The sequence below is a fragment of the Epinephelus lanceolatus genome, chromosome 17 (genome assembly GCF_041903045.1).
Source record: "Epinephelus lanceolatus isolate andai-2023 chromosome 17, ASM4190304v1, whole genome shotgun sequence".
Taxonomy (NCBI): Eukaryota; Metazoa; Chordata; class Actinopteri; order Perciformes; family Serranidae; genus Epinephelus; species Epinephelus lanceolatus.
Window position 1 is genome coordinate 7,264,391 of NC_135750.1, and position 22,254 is coordinate 7,286,644.

Genomic DNA, 22,254 nt, shown 5'->3' on the forward strand with positions numbered 1-22,254 from the left:
GAGAGAAGAAGACACAATACAGCTGCAGTTATTCATCTATCATCACTCTGATGACAACATCAGAGATTTGAATGAGTGATGTCACAGTCTGAAGATCAAATTAAAAACACACTTACACTTCCTCAGACCTGGTCTCAACCATCGGACTCCACCAGGCTCCACCCTGAAAGGAGAAGGGGGGTCAGAGCAGCACTTCCTCTTTCACCATGGAAACATGGACATTACATCACTCTCATACACACACAGGGCTCCAGACTGCAACCAAATGGTCACATGTTGCAACCATTTTGGAGTCAGGTGGGTGTGACCCTAAAGTCTCAGTCAGAGATAACAGATACCATGAAGGTGGTTGTCAACTGTCTGTTAACTCAGGCTTTCTTCCTTTGAAGAATCTTAAAAAGTAAAACAGTAAAAAGCAACACTGTGGCTTCAGTTACAGCCAGACAGGATTGTTTGCATTAATATTACTAACTGTGTGAACTCATATGTGAATATATTTATTTTACCTCTCTGTTTATTTCTAACGTGACAGCTGCTCTTTCTACAGCTCTGAAACTTTAAACTTGATGCAGCAGATTTAAACAAGAACTGCATTTACTGTCCCTTAATGAAGGAGACACATACATCACTAAAGTTTGGGGGCAAATTAAAATGAAATGAATTTTACTGACTGAATATTATCTGTGATAAATACCAATGGACTAATTCATTTTCTAATCAGTGTTCTATCAGCTGTCATATACCAGCAGTGTAAAACAGACTTCAGCATATCAGGACCAAACATAAAACCTAATCCACAGTGGTAACGTTATGGTGCTTTGACAGGATTCTATCATATTTCATATGACAGTAAACATCATCCTGATTAATAATATAGTGACCTGTTTGCTACCTGTGATTTTAAAGAAGCTTTTCTTAGAGCCAGCATGGACAGATGGACCAGAGGACACAAATATATTCAGTAGTTCAGTGAGAGCAGCAACAACCTTACAGATAAAATAAAACAATGTTCCTCTGATTTTCAGCATCACTGATGGACTCTAGGTTCCTGTGTTAAAATAAAGTGACGTGATAGATACAGTAAACACTACTGTAATCACACAGCTTCGTTCGGGGACATGTATGTAACGTTACAGCTCAACAAGTTGGATAAAGTGCATTTATAATGTTTTCCCTCAGCTAACAATCTGCATCACTCATATATTCACACTGATTATAGAGTGATGCTTCTCAAAGGAGCAGTGAAAGGTGCTTTTTAGCTGATTTGAAGCCGAAACTCGGAGCATAAACTCGTCCCAAGCAGGTTAGGTTTGTAGCATAGGTTACCATGGCAATCTAGCCAGGTCAAAACAGCCACGTTTTTAGTACAGAAAACCCAACTCAACATGTCTGGCTAAGCCACTGATCTTGCTTCATGGTACAGCCCTCTGCAGCATGACGATGTTGACGAATGCCAACCCACCATGAACCTACAACATGTCAGGATACACCACTGTCCTATTATCCAATGTTGAAACAAGACAACGCTCCAGAAACATTTCATCACCTTCCCTCCCCGTTTTGGCACATCCTGGCTACTGTTCCCTGACTACTTGCGTCTGTATTGATGGTCTGATGGGACACAAACAGTTTGATGAGTCAGTGTTTATCAGCTCTGGTTGTTTGAGGTCAGCTTGGTGTGTCAGGGTCATATGAGCCAGGCTGACAATGTGACAGAGACAAAGTTTCCAGCTCTACCTCCTCTATCAGACTGAGTGTCTGTGGCTGCAGCAGGCCTCTTCATACCTGAGAGTGTCCAGTCTCCAGCGTGGATCCTTCACTCCAGCCGACAGCAGCTTCACCCCTGAGTCCCCTGGATGATTGTAGCTCAGGTCCAGCTCTCTCAGATGGGAGGGGTTGGAGCTCAGAGCTGAGGCCAGAGAAACACAGCCTTCCTCTGTGATCAGACAGCCTGACAGACTGCAAACACACAAGACAACACACATGTCACATAATCTGAGGGTGAGTACCACAGTACTGCCATACTGTCGCCTACTGTGGGGTTACATCAACATTATTACTGACTTTTTTCTAGTCACAACACCCACTAATGTCCACCAACTATCTGACAACATCACTGATTCCTCTCTGATATTTCAAGTTCCAACAACAGAGAAAAAAACAACATAAAACATGTTGATGGAAAGAGACTGAAACACAAAACACAACTGGTTTGAAATCATATCAGCAGAGACAATCCTGTGATCAGGGGCGGACTGGCCATCTGGAGGTTCTGGAGAATCACAGAACGGCCTGTACTCCTGGACGGCCGGCGGCCGCCACGCAGTTATCACCGTTTTTTTTTTTTTCTTTCCTTTTTCTCCCTGATAATCTATTGTTCCACGTCTAGTCCGCTAGGTGGCAGCCTTTAAATTGGATACCAGCCGGCCCATAGATATGTATGAGCCGGCCAGCCGCCAATCAAATTGAAGAAGAAGGAAGCGCATACGTCACGCAAATCGAGCAGCCGTGTGCAGAAGGTGCAGATGGGAGAGACAGCGTGAAAGATAACAATATGGATACTGGTAGTAATCCAAAAAAACGGAAAGAAAAGGGTGGGGCTGAGAAGGTGAGGGGAAAAAAACAAAGCCAATTAGCGAGTGAAGCCTCTATGAGTTATGATACATCACAGTGTAAAGAGGCTGTAATTATACAGTTTAACTTGAATACTCACTGAGAAATAAACAACACAGTCCAGATGTCTCTCTGCTGAACAATACAATGCAGGTGACTGCCTGAAACACAAATGAGTCTCATACCATGTCTTGTTGTTGTGTTTCAGGCAGTCACCTGCATTGTATTGTTCAGCAGAGAGACATCTGGACTGTGTCGTTTATTTCTCAGTGAGTATTCTACACTATACTCTTAACACAACATCTAGTCAACATCGGTGCTATTGCTATAATTTGGAAGGTATAGTATCATGTGTTAAGATTTAAGTATTTTGACACCCATGTCTGGGGCTGATGAGTTTCCGCGCACCAGTTGTTGTGGGCTGGGCCGAGTCAAAGTCCAGGGCTGTTTTTTAGTCCCAGTCCGCCCCTGCCTGTGATGGTTATGAGTTTATCAACTAATGTAAATCAGGATCTAAGTGGCCATCAGTTGAACATGCTGATGAATCCTGACCTGAGAGTTTCCAGTGTACAGTGTGAACTCTTCAGTCTGTCAGACAGAAGGTTCACTCCTGAATCCTTCAGGTCGTTGTTACTCAGGTCCAGGTGTCTCAGACTGGAGGACTGGGAGCTGAGAGCTGAGGACAGAGCTTCACAGCTTCTCTCTGAGAGGTCACAAACACTCAGCCTACAGAGACAACAATCAACAGGAGGAAAAATATTTGTGTTAAAATGCAATCCTCTTTGATTAATGAGTCTGGACTGAAGTCAAATCTAAAGGACCAAAGATCTCAGTTAGTACTTCAGCTAACAGGACACTAACAGACCTGCATTATAACACTGAGTCAAGAAGAACACTTTAAATTTGTTCAGTAAAACTGAAATATCAACTTCATCCAGATGGTAACAAGTGAGGACCCACTAAATTTTAGAGCTGGGTTGAAAAAATCGATTTAATCGATTCGAATTGATTTTCCTTTACATGGCACAATACCGATTCATTAATTAAAACATTGATATTTTACTATAACTATTTTCCTCCGTAGACGTGTTGTACAGCCGGTAGCAGACTGCAGCAGCCTGCAGTACTATCAACCCAGGTAGTCTCGCGAGATCAGCATTTAGCACCTGAGGTCATGGCGAGATATCTCGCGAGACAGCCGAACACTGAACGAAAACAGAGCAGCAAATAGGCTCGTTCGAGATTAGTCTGGGGCCGTTAGTGGCCGTTTTGGTAAGGAAACGGAACCAGGGCGAGTGAGACAGGATCCGGAATTCGATGGATGTGCCTTTCCGTAAAAATAAAAGCACCAAGCTAATAAAAATGCGGTGAAACTTTTAATTTAAAGAATATAATTTACAAGAAAAGCCCCAAGCCATTAAGTTAATCGATTTTCTTACACCCCTCATCACCCTAAATCGAAGGTTTTACTATGGTGAACACTTTTAGTTTGGTGAATTTGGTGAATACCGCATCCGCTCCCTAGACCGGAACCAGAATCCAGACAAAATTCAGAGTGAATAGACACACGCTATTCGAGATGAACTGCGCCTCGCCTGAAAAGTAGACGAGAGCAGGCGGCCGCAGCGGGGGGAGGTGACAAAAAGCTGCGGTGAAGTCGGACAGTTTCCCGACCGTTTCCAGCAGCCTTCAGTCCGTGCAGGAAGTCACAGACACACTAACATCCTGTCTGGAATGATGTCAGTTCATTAAAAAAGTGATCAGACCCATATATCAGTTTGTTTTCACCATCAGTCACACAACATGTTTTCTGTTCACAGAATAAACCTTCAGGTCAGACAAATACAATCTTAATCTCTAAAATTCAACACAAATGAGTAGTTTATCTAAAACGTCATATTGTTGGGTCGGCATCTATGGGGTGCCGTTTGTAAAGTGTCTCACGCTGAAAATAACATCAACATTTTGCCACATTTAGCTTCAAACAATGTTTAAAAAAGTATTGTGAATTTTTTAACGTCACCTTTTACCACATTTACAGCAATATTTGTTAACTTAGAAATATATTAAATAGTTAAATCTAAATATTAAATGTGGCACCTAAATGTTAAATGTTAAATCTAAATATTAAATCTATATATCTATAAAAAAAATATTTTTTTTCATGGACCGTTTAGAGTTAGTGAGTCATTACAGACACCGCTAACGGGGCTAACAGCTAACGGTTAGACCCGCTAATCTACGATAACTATGTTATTAATTTCAGAACGTGATAGTAATGTTTGTTCAATCACTGTGTTTATAGACTTTACAAACACCAGATTAGTCTAAACGGTGATATAGTGACGTGAAAAATGTGAGATATGCATATATATATGTAGCTAAACTCCGCTGGTTTTCTACCTGAAGTATTTGTAAACAACAAGGTGATTCCCTCCGAAGGGACACTAACAACTCAAAGTACACATCAAATAAAATTTCTCCAGACATGTTTCTTGTTATTTTAGGTAGTTATTATCACACTAATGTATGTTCAAGTGTTCATTTCCCCCGATAAGTTGGTTTTAATTCGCTATTTGATTTTATAAACACAGTCTGACCATCTCCAGCTTTTATTTTGGTACTTCCGGTGACCGGCAGTGTGAATTTGCATATTAGCTAAATATTTAGTTTCACCCAGAACATTTAGATTTAACATTTAGATTTAATATTTAGATTTATATTTAGCATTTAGATTTAACATTTAAATTTATATTTATATTTAGCACTTAGATTTAACATTTAGATTTAATATTTAGATTTAACATTTAGATTTAGATTTAGCATTTAGATTTAGATTTAATATTTAGATTTAACATTTAAGTGCCACATTTAATATTTAGATTTAACTATTTAATATATTTCTAAGTTAACAAATATTGCTGTAAATGTGGTAAAAGGTGACGTTAAAAAATTCACAATACTTTTTTAAACATTGTTTGAAGCTAAATGTGGCAAAATGTTGATGTTATTTTCAGCGTTAGACACTTTACAAAGGGCACCCATAGGCATCTGAACCAATCAGCTGTTAGATCAGGTGAGAGCCAGGCGGTGCAGTCGGTGGAGAGCAATTGCAGCGCCTGGCTCTAAAAACTGCGGCCGCCTCGCTCTCGCGGCTTTATCGCCGTCCACTTTTGTAATACGTCAGAGCAAGTCGGGATGAAGTCGGACACAAAACGGCATGCATTGTGCGCCGATCGCCGGTGATCGAATCTGCGCAGGACTGGCTCATCTCGAACGAACCTAATGGTGGGAGCGCGTCCACTGAAGGCATGGGTCTACGGTGCATTTTTCTCACTCGCATTTTCCCCTAAAAATATAACGCTAATAATGTACGAATGTTTATTAAATGCACATTAGTTTCACAGAAAAGATTAAGAAATACCACTAAGCATCAGCACACCGCTAACTGTAGCCTCAGTTTGTGCCTCATACAGATCCGCTGGTAAAGTTAACTTAGCGTTAGCAAGCGTGATAAAAGACGGCAGAGAGGCGACGTTGTGCAAATAAACCAAAGATTTATTAATTTTCTGTAGCAGTAAACACATGGGCCGATAACAAATGTGTTAACTATGCTAAAGCTTTACAAGCTATTCAGGGCTGCCGACGATAACATTAACATGACGACCAGCAAGGCTAACGTTACGGCTAACAAGCTAACGTACTGACGCTCCTCAGACACACACACACATACCGGACAGCCTCTCAGTCCTTAGCCGCTAACGTTAGCTCATGTACAACACAGGAGGTACCACACAGAAACTTTTACAAAGGGTCATAATGTGCTTCTAGTGACTGTCAAATCGCCAGCGAACGTTGTTTATACAGACACGGAGAACAGCTGCCTGCTCTCATGGGACAAAGATCCTCACAGAGGAAAGAGGGTTCACTCTGCTCTGCCGCCAGGAACAAACTGGGAGGCAAAGATCCTCTCTGAAGAAGAGGGTTCACTTTGCTGCAGGGTTCACCTATGTATATTGTTTCTCTTCTGATACAGTCAGTGTGTGCATCACAACCACTGTAGTGTATTGCACAAAAGCTTTATAAGATGGTTACAGGCAGCAAACTTGTGGATGTCCTTTGTTTACATTTTTTGTAGCCACTTCATTTAAATCGTCTGCCTTGTGATTAGATTTAATTTAAAATATTTATTTTGTATGTGTTGGTCAAGTAATGTTAAATAGAAGTACATGATGACTAATGTACTGCTTTGGGGTCAATTCTTAATGTAAACAGTATTTTTAATAGTAATGCACCAGGGCAGAGGGTTCCTTGTTAAATATACTTTGTTAGTTCTCAGAAAATATCTTAATATCCAAGCAAAGTTTGTATCATAATTGAAATATACTTGACTGAATCGATTTTGAACTGAACTGAATCGAATCGAATCGATCTGGAAAATCTGAATCGATACCCAGCCCTACTAAATTTGGTGATCTACAGTATAATCTCTTCTGAGCACAGATTTAAATCCTTACAGTTAATTATGATTAACTCATAAATAATGAGTCAATTCAAATAACATGATATGAAAGCATAATGGTCTTTTCTATATCAGCCAGAGTTCATATCTGTATGTAGTTCAGTAGGTGGGATTGAACCAGAAAAGAGTTTCTGAACTGTGAAGTTTCAAATCCTGATTGAACATTTGTCAGATTCAGAAATACTGACATGAGAGAGAATGTTTAAACTGTATGGAGTTTAGAGAAATATCTGAAATCATTTCAGATGGTCTGCAGCTTGATCAGACCTGAGAGTTCCCAGTGTACAGTGTGAACTCTTCAGTCCATCAGACAGAAGGTTCACTCCTGAATCCTTCAGGTCGTTGTTACTCAGGTCCAGGTGTCTCAGACTGGAGGACTGGGAGCTGAGAACTGAGGACAGAGCTTCACAGCTTCTCTTTGACAGGTTACAGCCACTCAGTCTGAGAAGATGATATAATAAAGAAAAAGACAGTAAGCTGAAAAGACAACAGAGTATTTAAGTTATGATATATGAATCCAGCTGTCTCTGTACTTACAGAGCTTTGTTGGAGGCTTTGACCACTGGCAGCAGCCTCAGAAGAGCCTCCTCTGAAACAGAGTATTTCTTCAGGTCAAACACATCCAGATCTTCTTCTGATGACAGTAAGATGAAGACCAGAGCTGACCACTGAGCAGGAGACAGATTATCTGTGGAGAGACGTCCTGAACTCAGGGACTGTTGGATCTCCTCCACTAGAGAACGATCATTCAGTTCATTCAGACAGTGGAACAGATTGATGTTTCTCTCTGCAGACAGATCCTCGTTGATCTTCTTCTTGATGTACTGGACTGTTTCCTGATTGGTCTGTGAGCTACTTCCTGTCTGTGTCAGCAGACCTCGTAGGTGTTTCTGATTGGTCTGCAGTGAAAGACCCAGGAGGAAGCGGAGGAACAAGTCCAGGTGTCCATTTGGACTCTGCAAGGCCTTGTCCACAGCACTCTGGTGGAGATGTGTTAGTTCAGATTTGTCTTGTCTTGTTTCAGACTTCTGGGATGTTGTTTGTTGTTCTGCCATCAGATTGACTCCAGAGTTGATGAAGGTCAGATGGACATGAAGAGCAGCCAGAAACTCCTGAACACTCAGATGGACGAAGCAGAACACCTTGTCCTGGTACAGTCCTCTCTCCTCTTTAAAGATCTGTGTGAACACTCCTGAGTACACTGAGGCTGCTCTGATATTGATGCCACACTCTGTCAGGTCTGATTCATAGAAGATCAGGTTGCCTTTCTGCAGCTGATCAAAAGCCAGTTTTCCCAGAGACTCAATCATCTCTCTGTTCCCTGGACTCCAGTGTGGATCTGTCTCAGCTCCTCCATCATACTTGATGTTCTTCACTTTGGTCTGAACCACCAGGAAGTGGATGTACATCTCAGTTAGGGTCTTGGGCAGCTCTCCTCCCTCTCTGGTCTTCATCACATCCTCCAGAACTGTAGCAGTGATCCAGCAGAAGACTGGGATGTGGCACATGATGTGGAGGCTTCGTGATGTCTGGATGTGAGAGATGATTCTGCTGGCCTGCTCCTCATCTCTGAATCTCTTCATGAAGTACTCCTCCTTCTGTGGGTCAGTGAACCCTCTGACCTCCGTCACCATGTCAACACACTCAGGAGGGATCTGATTGGCTGCTGCAGGTCGTGTGGTTATCCAGAGGCGAGCAGAGGGAAGCAGTTTGCCCCTGATGAGGTTTGTCAGCAGCACATCCACTGAGGTGGACTCTGTAACATCAGTCAGGATCTCATTGTTGTGGAAGTCCAGAGGAAGTCGACACTCATCCAGACCATCAAAGATGAACACAACCTGGAACTCTTCAAACCTGCAGATTCCTGCTTCCTTGGTTTCAGTAAAGAAGTGATGAACAAGTTCCACCAAGCTGTACTTTTTCTCTTTCAGCACATTCAGCTCTCTGAAAGTGAATGGAAATGTGAACTGTATGTCCTGGTTGGCTTTGTCTTCAGCCCAGTCCAGAGTCAACTTCTGTGTTAAGACTGTTTTCCCAATGCCAGCCACTCCCTTTGTCATCACTGTTCTGATTGGTTCATCTCTTCCAGGTGATGCTTTAAAGATGTCTTCTTGTCTGATTGTTGTTTCTGGTCTGTCTGGTTTCATGGATGCTGTTTCAATCTGTCTGACCTCATGTTCATCATTGATCTCTGCAGTCCCTCCCTTTGTGATGTAGAGCTCTGTGTAGATCTGATTCAGAAGGGTTGGGTTTCCTGCTTTAACGATCCCCTCAAACACACACTGGAACTTCTTCTGCAGGTTAGATTTGAGTTTACGCTGACAGACTGCAGAATAACTTCCTGAATGAACCCAACAAAGAACATCAATAAGACAAAGAAACTATTTCAACATGTCATTTCCTCAAAGAATGAGTATATGAATATATCTTGGTCCGTCTCTTGAGACATTAGTAAACGTCCCGTTTATCCATCATGTTAAATCTTTATAGAAATCCTCTTACTGCTCTGCAGACAGTCAGCCAGCTCCTCCTGCTTCATTCTCCTCAGGAAGTTCAGTGTGATCTTCAGAAATGCCTCTCTGCTGCTCCTCCTCTGCTCTTCCTCCCTGCCCAACACCTCCTCATCCTCCCTCTCACTCTCTGAGCATTCTGGGTAATTTGAGCTCAGAACCTTCTGAATCTTCTTCAGCTCGTTCTTCACAAAAGTGACGATGTTCTCCTCCAGCAGCTGGAACAGAATATTATATGAATGACACAATCAAACATCAGATCCATGTTGGACACACTGACAATCCACTGGTGTAAAAAGTGCAGCATGGAGATGATTGTGAACAGAATAGATGTTAAAGTAGTTGTTGTACATGTACAGACCATAAATATGGAGTCCAGGTGTGTTTGATGCTGCTGGGCAGACTGACCACTGGGAACCTCTGAGCTCTCCTGGTCCACTCTGTGGAGGAATCATCAACAATGAGCTCACATGATGTTTGCACCAGGAGACTGTACAAATTATATGATTCTCTCTCACACACACACACACACGCACACACACACACACACCAGTTAGTCAAAGATACTGTGTTCTGTCATGATTGATCAGAATGAAAACCAGATGTAAACATTCCAACCCTATGAATGATGGACACCTGAGGGGTATTCCAGAAAGCAGGTTTAGTCAAAACTCTGGGTTTTCAATCACCATGGCAACTGAGTCTGTGAACCTAACCTGCTCGCTGGCAGATTTTCTTTAAGAACCCCTGAGTTCACCCTGTCTCCTCCCTACTGCCGAGCCTGAAGCAAGCTGGCAGACAGATATGGGTTGTCCGTATGTAGGAAATCTCATCGATATCGAGGCAGAATTGATTCACAATGCTTTACGCCTGGAGAGGATCTTCAGACCCCGTTTAGATGTGCTGTCTTTCCTCAATGAATATCTGTTTGAACTGTACAGTTCTTCATTAGGCTCAATCATTTACTGGCCACACATATCAAATCTGACACACCACGGACGTGCGCTCTCATCAGAACAAATGTGCATCGTGCTACGTTTTTTTGTGAATGGTAGCTTTTTATATGATATTGGTGACCTACAGTACATAATGACATAGCCACTGAATGAATTTAAGATACTTTGTTTAATAAATCAAATATGAATACAACTAAAGAAAGGTACAGTCATGGCCAAGTAAAATATGCCTTACCTGTTTGAATGATGTTTTTATTTTTCATTTTAAGCTGCTTTAAAGTGTGTTTTTCCCCTGTGAGATTGCACCTACATGAAAATCAGATTTTATTCAAAACCACTCCACCACTTTTTCACCTGTAAGCTACGATTTTAATTAAGTGTGGTTAAATGTAAATTAATGGCAGAGCTCTCAAATTTTGATGTCAGTTCAGAGTGAGATTTTTGCTGGGTGGCGAGGGGGTCTTGGGTATGATAGTTTTTAAAGGATTCTGCGTGCTTAATTTCACATGCTGCCTCTCTCTCCTTGGCAGCTTTAGCGCTGTTACTTTTTTATGAATTATATGCTCATATTTGCTGTAGGCATTCATGAGCACCTCCAATTCCACAGGTGTAAAATAAGTTGAACGCTTTTTCTCTCTGGTTGCCATGGTGATTCGAGGTATCGGGGCTCCACTGATGATGGCTTTTTATTGTGGTTGTGCATGCGCTTAACTCAAGGTGTACCTACTCAGAGTTGACTGAACTAAATCAAATCAGCTGTTCTGGAACCGGATACTCAGAGTTTCCCAGCTCAGGGTAAGTCAACTCAGAGTTCAGGATTAGACTCAGAGCTGGTTGAACCTCCTACCTGGAATACCCCTCTGATTCTGTATCTCATGACTGAGGATCACAACAGTTTTATTTACTTACAGCAGGTCCGAAGAAGGGAGTCCATCTTTAAAGTTAAACAAATCATCTTTTGACTGATCACTCTTCATGGACACACAGCTGGGTACAGGGGACTTTTCTCTCTGCTGCTGGAAACTGATAGAAACACTGAAATTAACTGAACATACAAGATTTCTGTCTCTGATTTCACTGGTTTTATTTGGCACTGGAAGTTATTTTATTACAGTTAAAGCATGTTATAGGAGCCAAATATGTTATTGGGAGGTTTTGCTTTAACTGTGTAATTCACTGTGTGGGCATTGGGGGCACTGTACTGTAACCTGGTGAGTTCAGGTATTTAGGATGTGACCTCACTATGGTCATCAGGTGTTGGTTTGGTTTTTGACTGTTGTTAAAGGAACTAAGTCTACTACTAGCTACTGGGGTATTTGACCTGGGTTGACGCGCCTGTTGCTGGACACGCTACGCTACTTTCATTATTCAAATGCTAAATCAGAGTCCATGAAGCTTCTTGGGTTGCATCACCGTAATATTTTTTCCATGTGTGCATGGCAAAGTCCATCTGAGACATCCACATTTATCATTCAGTACAAAACAAACAAAACTGTAGCGTTCCGCGCCATTGCGGTTAAAAACCATTTGCCCTTCCAGGCCAAACACCTGATGACCATAGTGAGGTCACATCCTAAATACCTGAACTCACCAGGTGACAGTACAGTGCCCCCAATGTCCACACAGTGAATTACACAGTTAAAACAAAACCTCCCAATAACATATTTGGCTCCTATACACCGGCCCCTAATTGTTAATGGCAGCCTGACATAACAATTCAAAATACAACAACAACAAAAAGGAACAAAAATGTTATGATAAACCAAGTTACAGCAAAATACAGTGCAGCCAAACAAATCTATGTTCCATGCACCAAACAGAGTATCTCCAGCTGTCAAACTCCTCTTCTTTTCATTCCACTTCTGACTTACATGCACAGGGCTCGGCCATGTTGGTTTGGCCACGTGCTGCGGTTAAAGCATGTGTTTGAAACACGTCTTGTTTATAATGCTTATTTAACCAACATTACAATGGGATACAATAACTAAACAACTAGAGTCACAGCTGATGTGATACTTGTTTGTATTTGGTGTGTGATTGTTTAAGCAGTGTGTTGTTAGTCTGATGTGTTCAGACTTTACACTGTTGACCTGCCACATCACTTCAAACTGAGGTTTGGTTTAGGCCACAGCACACCTGAGGAGACCTCCTCAACTAGTCCCCAGAGAGTTGGGGTTAGATTCAGAAGGGTACTTCCTGTCTGTTGTCAACCCTAATTTAGTTTTCCAACACCACTTCTCTTCTTTGTTCTCCACACTGACTCCCAGCTTCAGCTTAAATTCAGCTCAGGACTCTGGTGCTGGTCTATGGGGAAGTGAAGGGACCTGCTCCTTAATACTAAGGAGCCATGGTCAGACCCTACATTCCTCCTCTACCTCTGGACATTTGTTTGTCCTGTCCCTCAGAGGACCCTGTGGTCTCTCATTTCAAGACTCTTCTCTGTTCCTGTCCCACAGTGGTGGAATGAACTCCCTGCTGAAGTCAGGACAGCAGAGTCACTGAACATCTTCCACCTCAATCTGAAAAGCATCTTTCACTCTACATCTTCACACACCTGACAAGTTCTTACAAACATCTCAGTTCTGTTAAAATAAAAACCTTCATCCCTTGAACTGTAGCTCTCTGACACATGTTCAGTTGTTTATTTGAGAGGGATGCACTTTTATTTTCTGATGACATCGACCTGATGTTGTTCAGTTTAATTGAACTTGTTGTCACTGTGGACTGTAATGTCCTCTGTCCCTCACTGATTGCCTGTATTCATACAGACTGTGATGACTGTAGTTTGGACACATATCAGATAATAGAATCTCTTCATGTTTTATCCAGGAAGTGACTGATGACCTGACATGTAGTTTTAGTTTTACTCTATGGTCCCTTTCACCCAACAGGACAAAATATCAGCAGCCTCCACTGCCCACTTTTCTTTATAGAGAACTTAAATATCAGCAGTAGAAGACCAGTTATACTGGGAAGCTGTCAGCTTCATTTGACATTTAATGTCAGCTTACTGTGCAGCAGAGACTTTTTGTCCTTTAACATCGATGCCATGTTCATGTGACTGGTCGGTCTCAGGAGACACACAGCTGAAAGCACACAGAGAGGAAGACCAGCAGGGAGGGAAATTCAGTTTTTAGTCTTCAGCTTCAGCAGCTGCTGGAGAAACTATCAGCTATCAACAGGAAAAGGATCAACACAGCAACGTTTAACTAGAACTGAATTTACTGAAGAAAATGTGTGTGAGTACTGACAGCTGAAGATTATGGTTTAACAAGATGTACTTATGTGTCACATAAGGGGAACTCAACACTTTATATGTTCGTGTACAGCTGGAATTTAAATTGATGACATTTAATCAAAGAGGTGCACACTGCACCAAGGAAGTTAATGTCTGATATACACATACATGTATACATGTCTTTATGCTGCAGCAAATGATTGTTATTCTCAAATAACAGTTTAATGTACAAATGCCCCAAAAAACGTCTTCAAACTGTCCAAAACAAAAAGATATTCAGTTAAAGAGTTGATGAACATGTTGAAGGTGAGACAGGATCAAATGTGATGTCAAGTGTTGAGTGTGATACCTTTTCATGTTGGTGATAACCTGCAGCCTCCTGATGAAGACAGACAGACAGACAGACAGACAGACAGGTTCATCATTAGACTTAAAGTATTTGTTGTCAGATAAACTCGATCAAAGACAGGAGGTGAACACATGAACCAACAGTGACACATTAAAGACTGGAATCAATCAACGGTCCACTTACTTCTTCTCATGGACTTCATCACTCTGCAGCTCTCTGCTGTCTGGACCAGGTCTGTGGACACAAAGAGTTTTCTGTTGATCTGAGTGGGACCATGTGCTCCATCAGGACTCACACTGGAGGCAGACTGGGTCTTTTAAGCCCTCTTCAGACAGTAAATATGTGACACTGCTGCCGTCATGTATTTGTTAAAGTGATATTTGCTCATTGAGACAGAGGAGACTGTTATGTTGATGTTTCTTACAGCTTCATTCAGACATGACAGCACATTTATGGACAGACTCCATGAGAGAGAGAACAACAGTGAGTGAAATGATGTGAAGGAAGAAGAAGGTTTTCTCAGCCTCTGTTAGAGTTCATAATGTGTCCTCTTCTACACCAGAGAAACACACTTCATGTTGCTTTGTCTTTGCCTTTCTTTGGGGATGACGTCACTTTTCACTTCTGTTTGACTGACTCTGAAAAGCTCTTCAACATTTCAAATGTTCCAATGTGCTCGTCACATCATCCAAAATCAAATCAATCAAACCAGCTCCCAGAGACGTTCTACCTTCATTTGTAGAGGAAACACTGAGAGCATCAATACAATCATTGATCAGCACATCATCACCATAGACTGTATAAAAAGGATTAGGGTAAAAGTACAATTCATCAATATCATACATATTTAAACATGTATGTACTTCAATATTTAAAGGAATGTTTATTAGTAATTGTCCACACTATTATTTTATTTATTTTGCTGATAATCAATAAATATAAGAATACTGAATGTAATGTATAAGTAAAAGTATAATATTCTCCTCTGAGATGTGGTGAAGGACAAAATGTTTTAATAATTAATGAAATAAAACGTTTTAAAAACCTTTAAAAGTTCACTGAGTGAGTTTTACCTGTCAGCTGCTGGTGTCTGGGGTAATGGCGCCCTCTGGTGGACTGCAGTAGGAACTACAAGCAGAGCTGCAGACACAGATACATTAAAACATGTTTACAGTTTTGTACTCTAAATTAAATGTATTTATTTAATATACCTGTCAAATCCTTTCCAATTTAATCTAATGTATTCATTTTTAAATACTTAAACCCTTTATTGAAAATATATTTTCATTATTGTGTCATGTTATTCTTAAAAATATATCCATTTTAAATATCAAAATATTTGTACTGTATTTATTTGTATTTAATTTTTCTTTTTGCCAGATATATTTACTGATGTTGAATTAAGAAAATATATATACTTGATCTATCATTAGTATACATTTATACACTGTATATATTTTAAATACAATTATATGTTTATTGATTATTCTCCACACTTTTATTTCATTTATGTTTTCTATTATCCTCCAACTAAAAGATATTCAATTTATTGTAGCAGTTAAACTATCCCCTCTAACATGTGGTGAAGGACAAAATGTCTTATTAATTAATAAAATAAAACGTTTTAAAAACCTTTAAAAGTTCACTGAGTGAGTTTTACCTGTCAGCTGCTGGTGTCTGGTGTAATTGGCGCCCTCTGGTGGACTTCAGTAGGAACTACAAGCAGAGCTGCAGACACAGATACACACTAAAAAAAGTTTACAGTTGTTTCTCCTCTAAATAAACGTATTTATCTAATATACCAATTCAACCCTTTTCAAGTAAATCAAATGTATTCGTTTTTAAATACTAAATCCCTACATTGTAGTTGTTTTATTATTGCTATGTTGTTTTATTCTTTAAGATATATTCATTTTAAATATTAAAATTGTTTTACTGTATTTATTCGTATTTAGTTTTTTCCTTTTGCCAGATATGTTGACTTATATTGAATTGAGAAAAAAGTACAATTTGTCATTATCATACATATTTAAACATGTATGTACTTCATTATTTAAATGAATGTTTATGAGTAATTGTCCACACCATTATTTTATCTATTTTACTGATAAACCATAAATATAAGAATACTGAATCTAATGTATAAGTAAAAGTATAATATTCTCCTCTGAGATGTGGTGAAGGACAAAAATGTTTTAAGAATAAACCAAATTAAATGTTTAAAAGTTCACTGAGTGAGTTTTACCTGTCAGCTGCTGGTGTCTGGTGTAATGGCGCCCTCTGGTGGACTTCAGTGGGAACTACAAGCAGAGCTGCAGACACAGATACACACATTAAAACATGTTTACAGTTTTGTACTCTAAATTAAATGTATTTATCTAATATACCAGTCAAACCCTTTACAATTTAATCTAATGTATTCATTTTTAAATACTTAAACCCTTTATTGAAAATATATTTTCATAATTGTGTCCTGTTATTCTTAAAAATATATCCATTTTAAATATTAAAATATTTGTACTGTATATATTTGTATTTAATTTTTCTTTTTGCCAGAAATATTTACTGATGTTGAATTAAGAAAATATATATACTTGATCTATCATTAGTTTACATTTATACACTGTATATATTTTAATACAATTATATGTAATTATTCTCCACACTTTTATTTCATTCATGTTTTTCTAATGTCCTCCAACTAAAAGATACTCAATTAATTGTAGCAGTTAAACTAGCCCCTCTAAAATGTGGTGAAGGACAAGATGTCTTAATAATTAATAAAATAAAACGTTTTAAAAACCTTTAAAAGTTCACCGAGTGAGTTTTACCTGTCAGCTGCTGGTGTCTGGTGTAATGGCGCCCTCTGGTGGACACAGCAGGAACTACAAGCAGAGCTGTAGACAAACAAACACACACACTAAAAAAGTTTACAATTCTTTCTCCTCTATTATCTAATATACCACTTCAACCCTTTTCAAGTAAATCAAATGTATTCGTTTTTAAATACTAAATCCCTCTATTGTAGTTGTTTTATTATAACTATGTTGTTTTATTCTTTAAGATATATTCATTTTAAATATTAAAATTGTTTTACTGTATTTATTTGTATTTTTTTTCTTTTGCCAGATATGTCGACTTATATTGAATTGAGAAAAAAGTACAATCTGTCATTATCATACATATTTAAACATGTATGTACTTCATTATTTAAATGAATGTTTATGAGTAATTGTCCACACCATTATTTTATCTATTTTACTGATAAACCATAAATATAAGAATACTGAATCTAATGTATAAGTAAAAGTATAATATTCTCCTCTGAGATGTGGTGAAGGACAAAAATGTTTTAAGAATAAACCAAATGAAACGTTTTAAAAACCTTTAAAAGTTCACTGAGTGAGTTTTACCTGTCAGCTGCTGGTGTCTGGTGTAATGGCGCCCTCTGGTGGACACAGCAGGAACTACAAGCAGAGCTACAGACACAGATACACACATTAAATACTTTACATCATTTCTTCTGGACTCAACCTCCTGATTATCACTGATGGACTCTGAGTCACGTGATGTCCACCACTAATGTCTCCTCTCAGTCAGGCTGTTGGTGGATTTGTCGCCCTCTGGTGGCACAAAGGGAAAATGCACCATGTCACTTTGAGCTGACACACTCAGTTCACCCAAAATAATAACAGCCATCATTATTTCTTGGCTGATTGAATATGGCTGATGTGCTTTGAACACCTTCTTTATGCAGACGGTCACTTACAAACATAAAACCAGTTTCTCTCTAAATGTCATTGACCAGTAAAAACTTTCATGTGTTGATGGATCATCATCAGGATCACGTTTCTGTCTCAACATGAAGATTAAAGAGGAAAATTTATTATTTTAAAACTGATCTCAACTTTAAAATAAAGTCAGAAACACCAACATGATAAAAACTAGATCACATATTAAATTCTACTGTCGGTGGATTTGTGGCTCTGCGCTGGATTTCACTGCAGATGTTACTGAGAGGATGATTGTGGTGACTGATTGAATCGAGCACTATCACACACAGGAAACATGGAGACTGTCGGATGTTCAACGGGTCCAGAAAAGTGAGTTGAAGTTAAAAAGAGTGGTCATGTGATCAGTGCAGGATGTTTGTGTTCACATGTGAAACTCTGCAGACAACAAACTGTGTTCCAGTCCCCATACTACCATACTGTTTAGTACGCCAGAAAAAGATTTAGTGTGTCCCAATACACAGTATGTCATAAATACCAGGATGTTCTGTTACATCTGGTCATATTGTACAGTTTACAATCCAGCACGCTTTTCTGTTTATTCTGACCCACAATCCTCTGCACAGCGGACGATACGTCACATCGACTGAGCCGCAGACAGATGACAGCTTTACAGCTATAAGGGAAGTGTCCTTTAAAATGATACACAGATATTACCCAGCTGATCATTATCTTGTCAAGTTGAAAAAGGACGTCAGTGTAAACTGATCATTCTGTGCAGAACTCCCACAAACACTTCTTCACCTGTTTTGGCACTGTGTCCATACTAAAACGCTGTGGAAGGACGTGATTAGATTTGTTATTGATAATATTGACTCTGATGTCACTTTATGCCTGGAGAATGGCAGTAAAATCAAAGAAGATTATATCATTTGCTGAATCAATATTTTGGCTAAATATCATATCCACAAAGATAAAAATCAACGACTGTCCAGCTCACTCAGTGTAAAAGTCCATGGTAACGATGGGAACGAGTATCAAAGCAGAGACAGTAGTCTGTCCTGATTGGAACGCACCCAAGGTTTCCTATAAACAAAAATGATCCAAAGTGTCCGTGCGTCATGACGCGAGGAGCTCTGCGTGTAAAGGGGATGAAAACACTCAATGTGATTGGCCATGATCGTCTCAGCCTCAATGATAGGCTCGTTCGAGATGAACTGCGCCTCGCCTGAAAAGTAGACGAGAGCAGGCGGCCGCAGCGGGGGGAGGTGACAAAAAGCTGCGGTGAAGTCGGACAGTTTCCAGCAGCCTTCAGTCCGTGCAGGAAGTCACAGACACACTAACATCCTGTCTAGAATGATGTCAATTCATTAAAAAAGTGATCAGACCCATATATCAGTTTGTTTTCACCATCAGTCACACAACATGTTTTCTGTTCACAGAATAAACCTTCAGATCAGACAAATACAATCTTAATCTCTAAAATACAACAAAAATGAGTAGTTTATCTAAAACGTCATCTTGTTGAGTCGACATCTGAACCAATGAGCTGTTAGATCAGGTGAGAGCCAGGCGGTGCAGTCGGTGGAGAGCAACTGCAGCGCCTGGCTCTAAAAACTGCGGCCGCCTCGCTCTCGCGGTTTTATCGCCGTCCACTTTTGTAATACGTCAGAGCAAGTCGGGATGAAGTCGGACACAAACCTAACCGGCATGCACTGTGCGCCGATCGCCGGTGATCGAATCTGCGCAGGACTGGCTCATCTCGAACGAACCTAATATAATCTTTCGGATGCCACCACGCGCCCAAGTGCGCCACAGGTGCGTAAAAGGAAGCAAATGAAGCTGAAGTGCGTTTTGCGCGCTCACGACCCCGACGCACTGAATATGAAGTATGTGACTGCGATCTGCGCGCGCCCTTATCTGTTGATCCAAACACTAACACGCGCGTGCATGTAACCAGGGCACCCCCTTTACCCAGTGAGAAGACGTCCCCATGCGCGTGCGTGGACCTCTAACTTTTCTTATAGTTTAAATACTTGGTGACAAACTGTGAGGACAAAGTGAAGCGTGATTAAGTCCGGACTGAAGAGACTCTGTTCCTCTTCAGAAGTTCTAGAGGGACGTGTCTGTCCGGTCCTCACTGATCCTCCTCTCATGGTGGAAACTGAACTCCACTTTAACAAGTTTCTACACGAACTGAACTAACAAAGAGTCATTCAAGAGTCACACAGTGAAAAGTGTCAAAGCTTACAAACCTTCAGATGGAGAGAAGAAGCTGCGACACGACGACGAGCACACAAAGTGAAACTAAAGTGCCAACAGGTAGGAAGGGGCGGTGACGGACAGCTGCTCTCAGATCAGTCTCATTCTTTATGGCGGGTGGATAGTGCCACGGTTTACCTACCGCAGGAGACTCTCGTGTGACATCAACGTCTGAACTGGCTGACTTACTCCGTCGCCAATGCAAGTCGTCGTTGATAAGTACGCCCCCCCCCCCCCCCCCCCCACACACACACACACACACACACACACACACGCACACGCACAATGTCAACTTTCTAATTCACATCAGTTCTGGTCTCCATAAATCTGTTCTGTTTGCATGGGCGTTCAAACATGATTTTTTTACATAACAATCTTCCACAGCTGCAATAACGGCAATATTTTTGTTTTTACTTTCACATTAAATGTTATGGAGGACTTTGCACCTACCTCCAAAATGTTTGCTTTTGATTCTGTCACGATCAAGACAGTGTCAAATTTCATTTATGTTTTTAACATTTCTAATGTACTGCGGTCTCTAAACACTTGATGGCACTGTTGCATTGTTTGTGTATCAATTTCAGCAATAAAGTTAAGGAGGAAAAATTGAGTTTCGTTTATTGAACTTTGTGGACAGTTTGTGTGTAAGTTAATGTCTTAATATAATAACATAGCAATAGGCCACAAGGGTGCAGATTGCTTACTTAAGTGCAATCAATAGGCTACTCACAGAATTTTCAATTTTCCAGCTGTTTGATTTGCCACAAAGAACTTAACACGTGAAATGCAAAATAACAAAAAAAAAAACACCTCTCATATTTACCATTGAATAGTTTAACAGTAGGCCTAATGTACCTAAATGAGATATTTTTGAATAATTGAACACAAGAAAGCTGATGCACCTGCTCAAAGGCTTATACATAGCCTATGTAAACTTTACAGTAGGCTAACCTCAGCACACGTAGAGGGCAAGAGTAGTTATTTGAAACCATCTACCAACATATTAACATAATTAATCTAAGATTGTTTTTATTGCCTCAGCATTTCATGTAGCCTATAACATTTATTAAATAGGTCTACATTATTTTGTCTATTGCATGTTTCCACCTGATTCTTTTATATGATATACTTATTAATGGTACACAAATAAAATAAAATAAAATAAAATATACCGGACTGAAAAAAAAAAAAAAAGAAACACAGCAGGACTCGAACCCGTGCCGCTCCAGTAAAAATTGCAATGGGTATTTGTTGCGGAACTCCTACCAAGTGAGCTACTGAAGTAACTCGTAATTTTGCAGTTTGGAAAAAGTACCATATAGTAGTAAGCTGCACAAAGCACCGTCAGTGCATAGACAAGTCTTTATGTGCTTAATGGTCCCGTGAAAAACAATGAAAAACGATTCATAACCGGACCCAGACAGGACGTGAAAAGTGGACATGTCCGGCCAAAAGAGAACTCTTGGTCACCCTAAGTTAAAACTGGATTTTAAAATGCACTAACCTACCTGTGTTCTTCATGGTATAATGAAAATAAAGTATTAGGTGGTTATCAGGTGTTGATTAAATAGGAAATGAAAACACACAAAATAACAAAATTTAATTCTGTTGCCTTTTATTCAACAATTGTCCTCCACCTTTGGTCGACACAGCCAGGTGTCTGGTTTGTGAGCAGGAATATAACTCCTTACTAATTTATCCTTGATGGTGGGGGCCCTTCTAAAACTGATACCCGGCGGTTCAGGGAATACCTCTTGTAAAGAAGGGACACTCTCAATGATATCCCAGTTTTTCTTTATAATGTGTTTGATCTGGACAGCTTCTTTGCTGTAGCAAGTGACAAAATAGGGTTTCTGAACTTGTTCCTGTTTAGGTTTAGGGCTGAGCAAATCCCTCCTCTCCAGTGATAAAGCTCTATTATGAGCCTGAGTAAGAAGCTCAGATTTATACCCTCTCTGTCTAAAATGCTGCTGCATGTCCATGGACTGATTTAAAAAATCCTGATCAGAATCACATATACGTCCTAATCTTTGCATTTGTCCATAAGGGATATTCTTAATGAGCAACAGGGGG

At 40.0% G+C, this 22,254-nt stretch overlaps 1 protein-coding gene across 1 annotated transcript in view; it reads right to left on the minus strand.

The window, feature by feature from the left end:
* Nucleotides 1-20,291, minus strand: part of LOC117248532 (uncharacterized) — a 42,319-nt gene extending 22,028 nt beyond the window's left edge. Inside the window, 15 exon segments of the mRNA XM_078160906.1 lie at nucleotides 117-163; nucleotides 1,786-1,959; nucleotides 3,166-3,339; nucleotides 7,403-7,576; nucleotides 7,673-9,476; nucleotides 9,638-9,863; nucleotides 10,007-10,085; nucleotides 11,511-11,624; nucleotides 13,613-13,687; nucleotides 14,189-14,218; nucleotides 14,372-14,422; nucleotides 15,262-15,328; nucleotides 17,020-17,085; nucleotides 17,602-17,811; nucleotides 20,175-20,291. Coding sequence (XP_078017032.1) covers nucleotides 117-163; nucleotides 1,786-1,959; nucleotides 3,166-3,339; nucleotides 7,403-7,576; nucleotides 7,673-9,476; nucleotides 9,638-9,863; nucleotides 10,007-10,085; nucleotides 11,511-11,624; nucleotides 13,613-13,687; nucleotides 14,189-14,218; nucleotides 14,372-14,422; nucleotides 15,262-15,328; nucleotides 17,020-17,085; nucleotides 17,602-17,689 — 3,169 coding nt within the window. The 5' untranslated portion in view covers nucleotides 17,690-17,811; nucleotides 20,175-20,291.
* Between the last annotated feature and the right edge of the window lie 1,963 nt (nucleotides 20,292-22,254).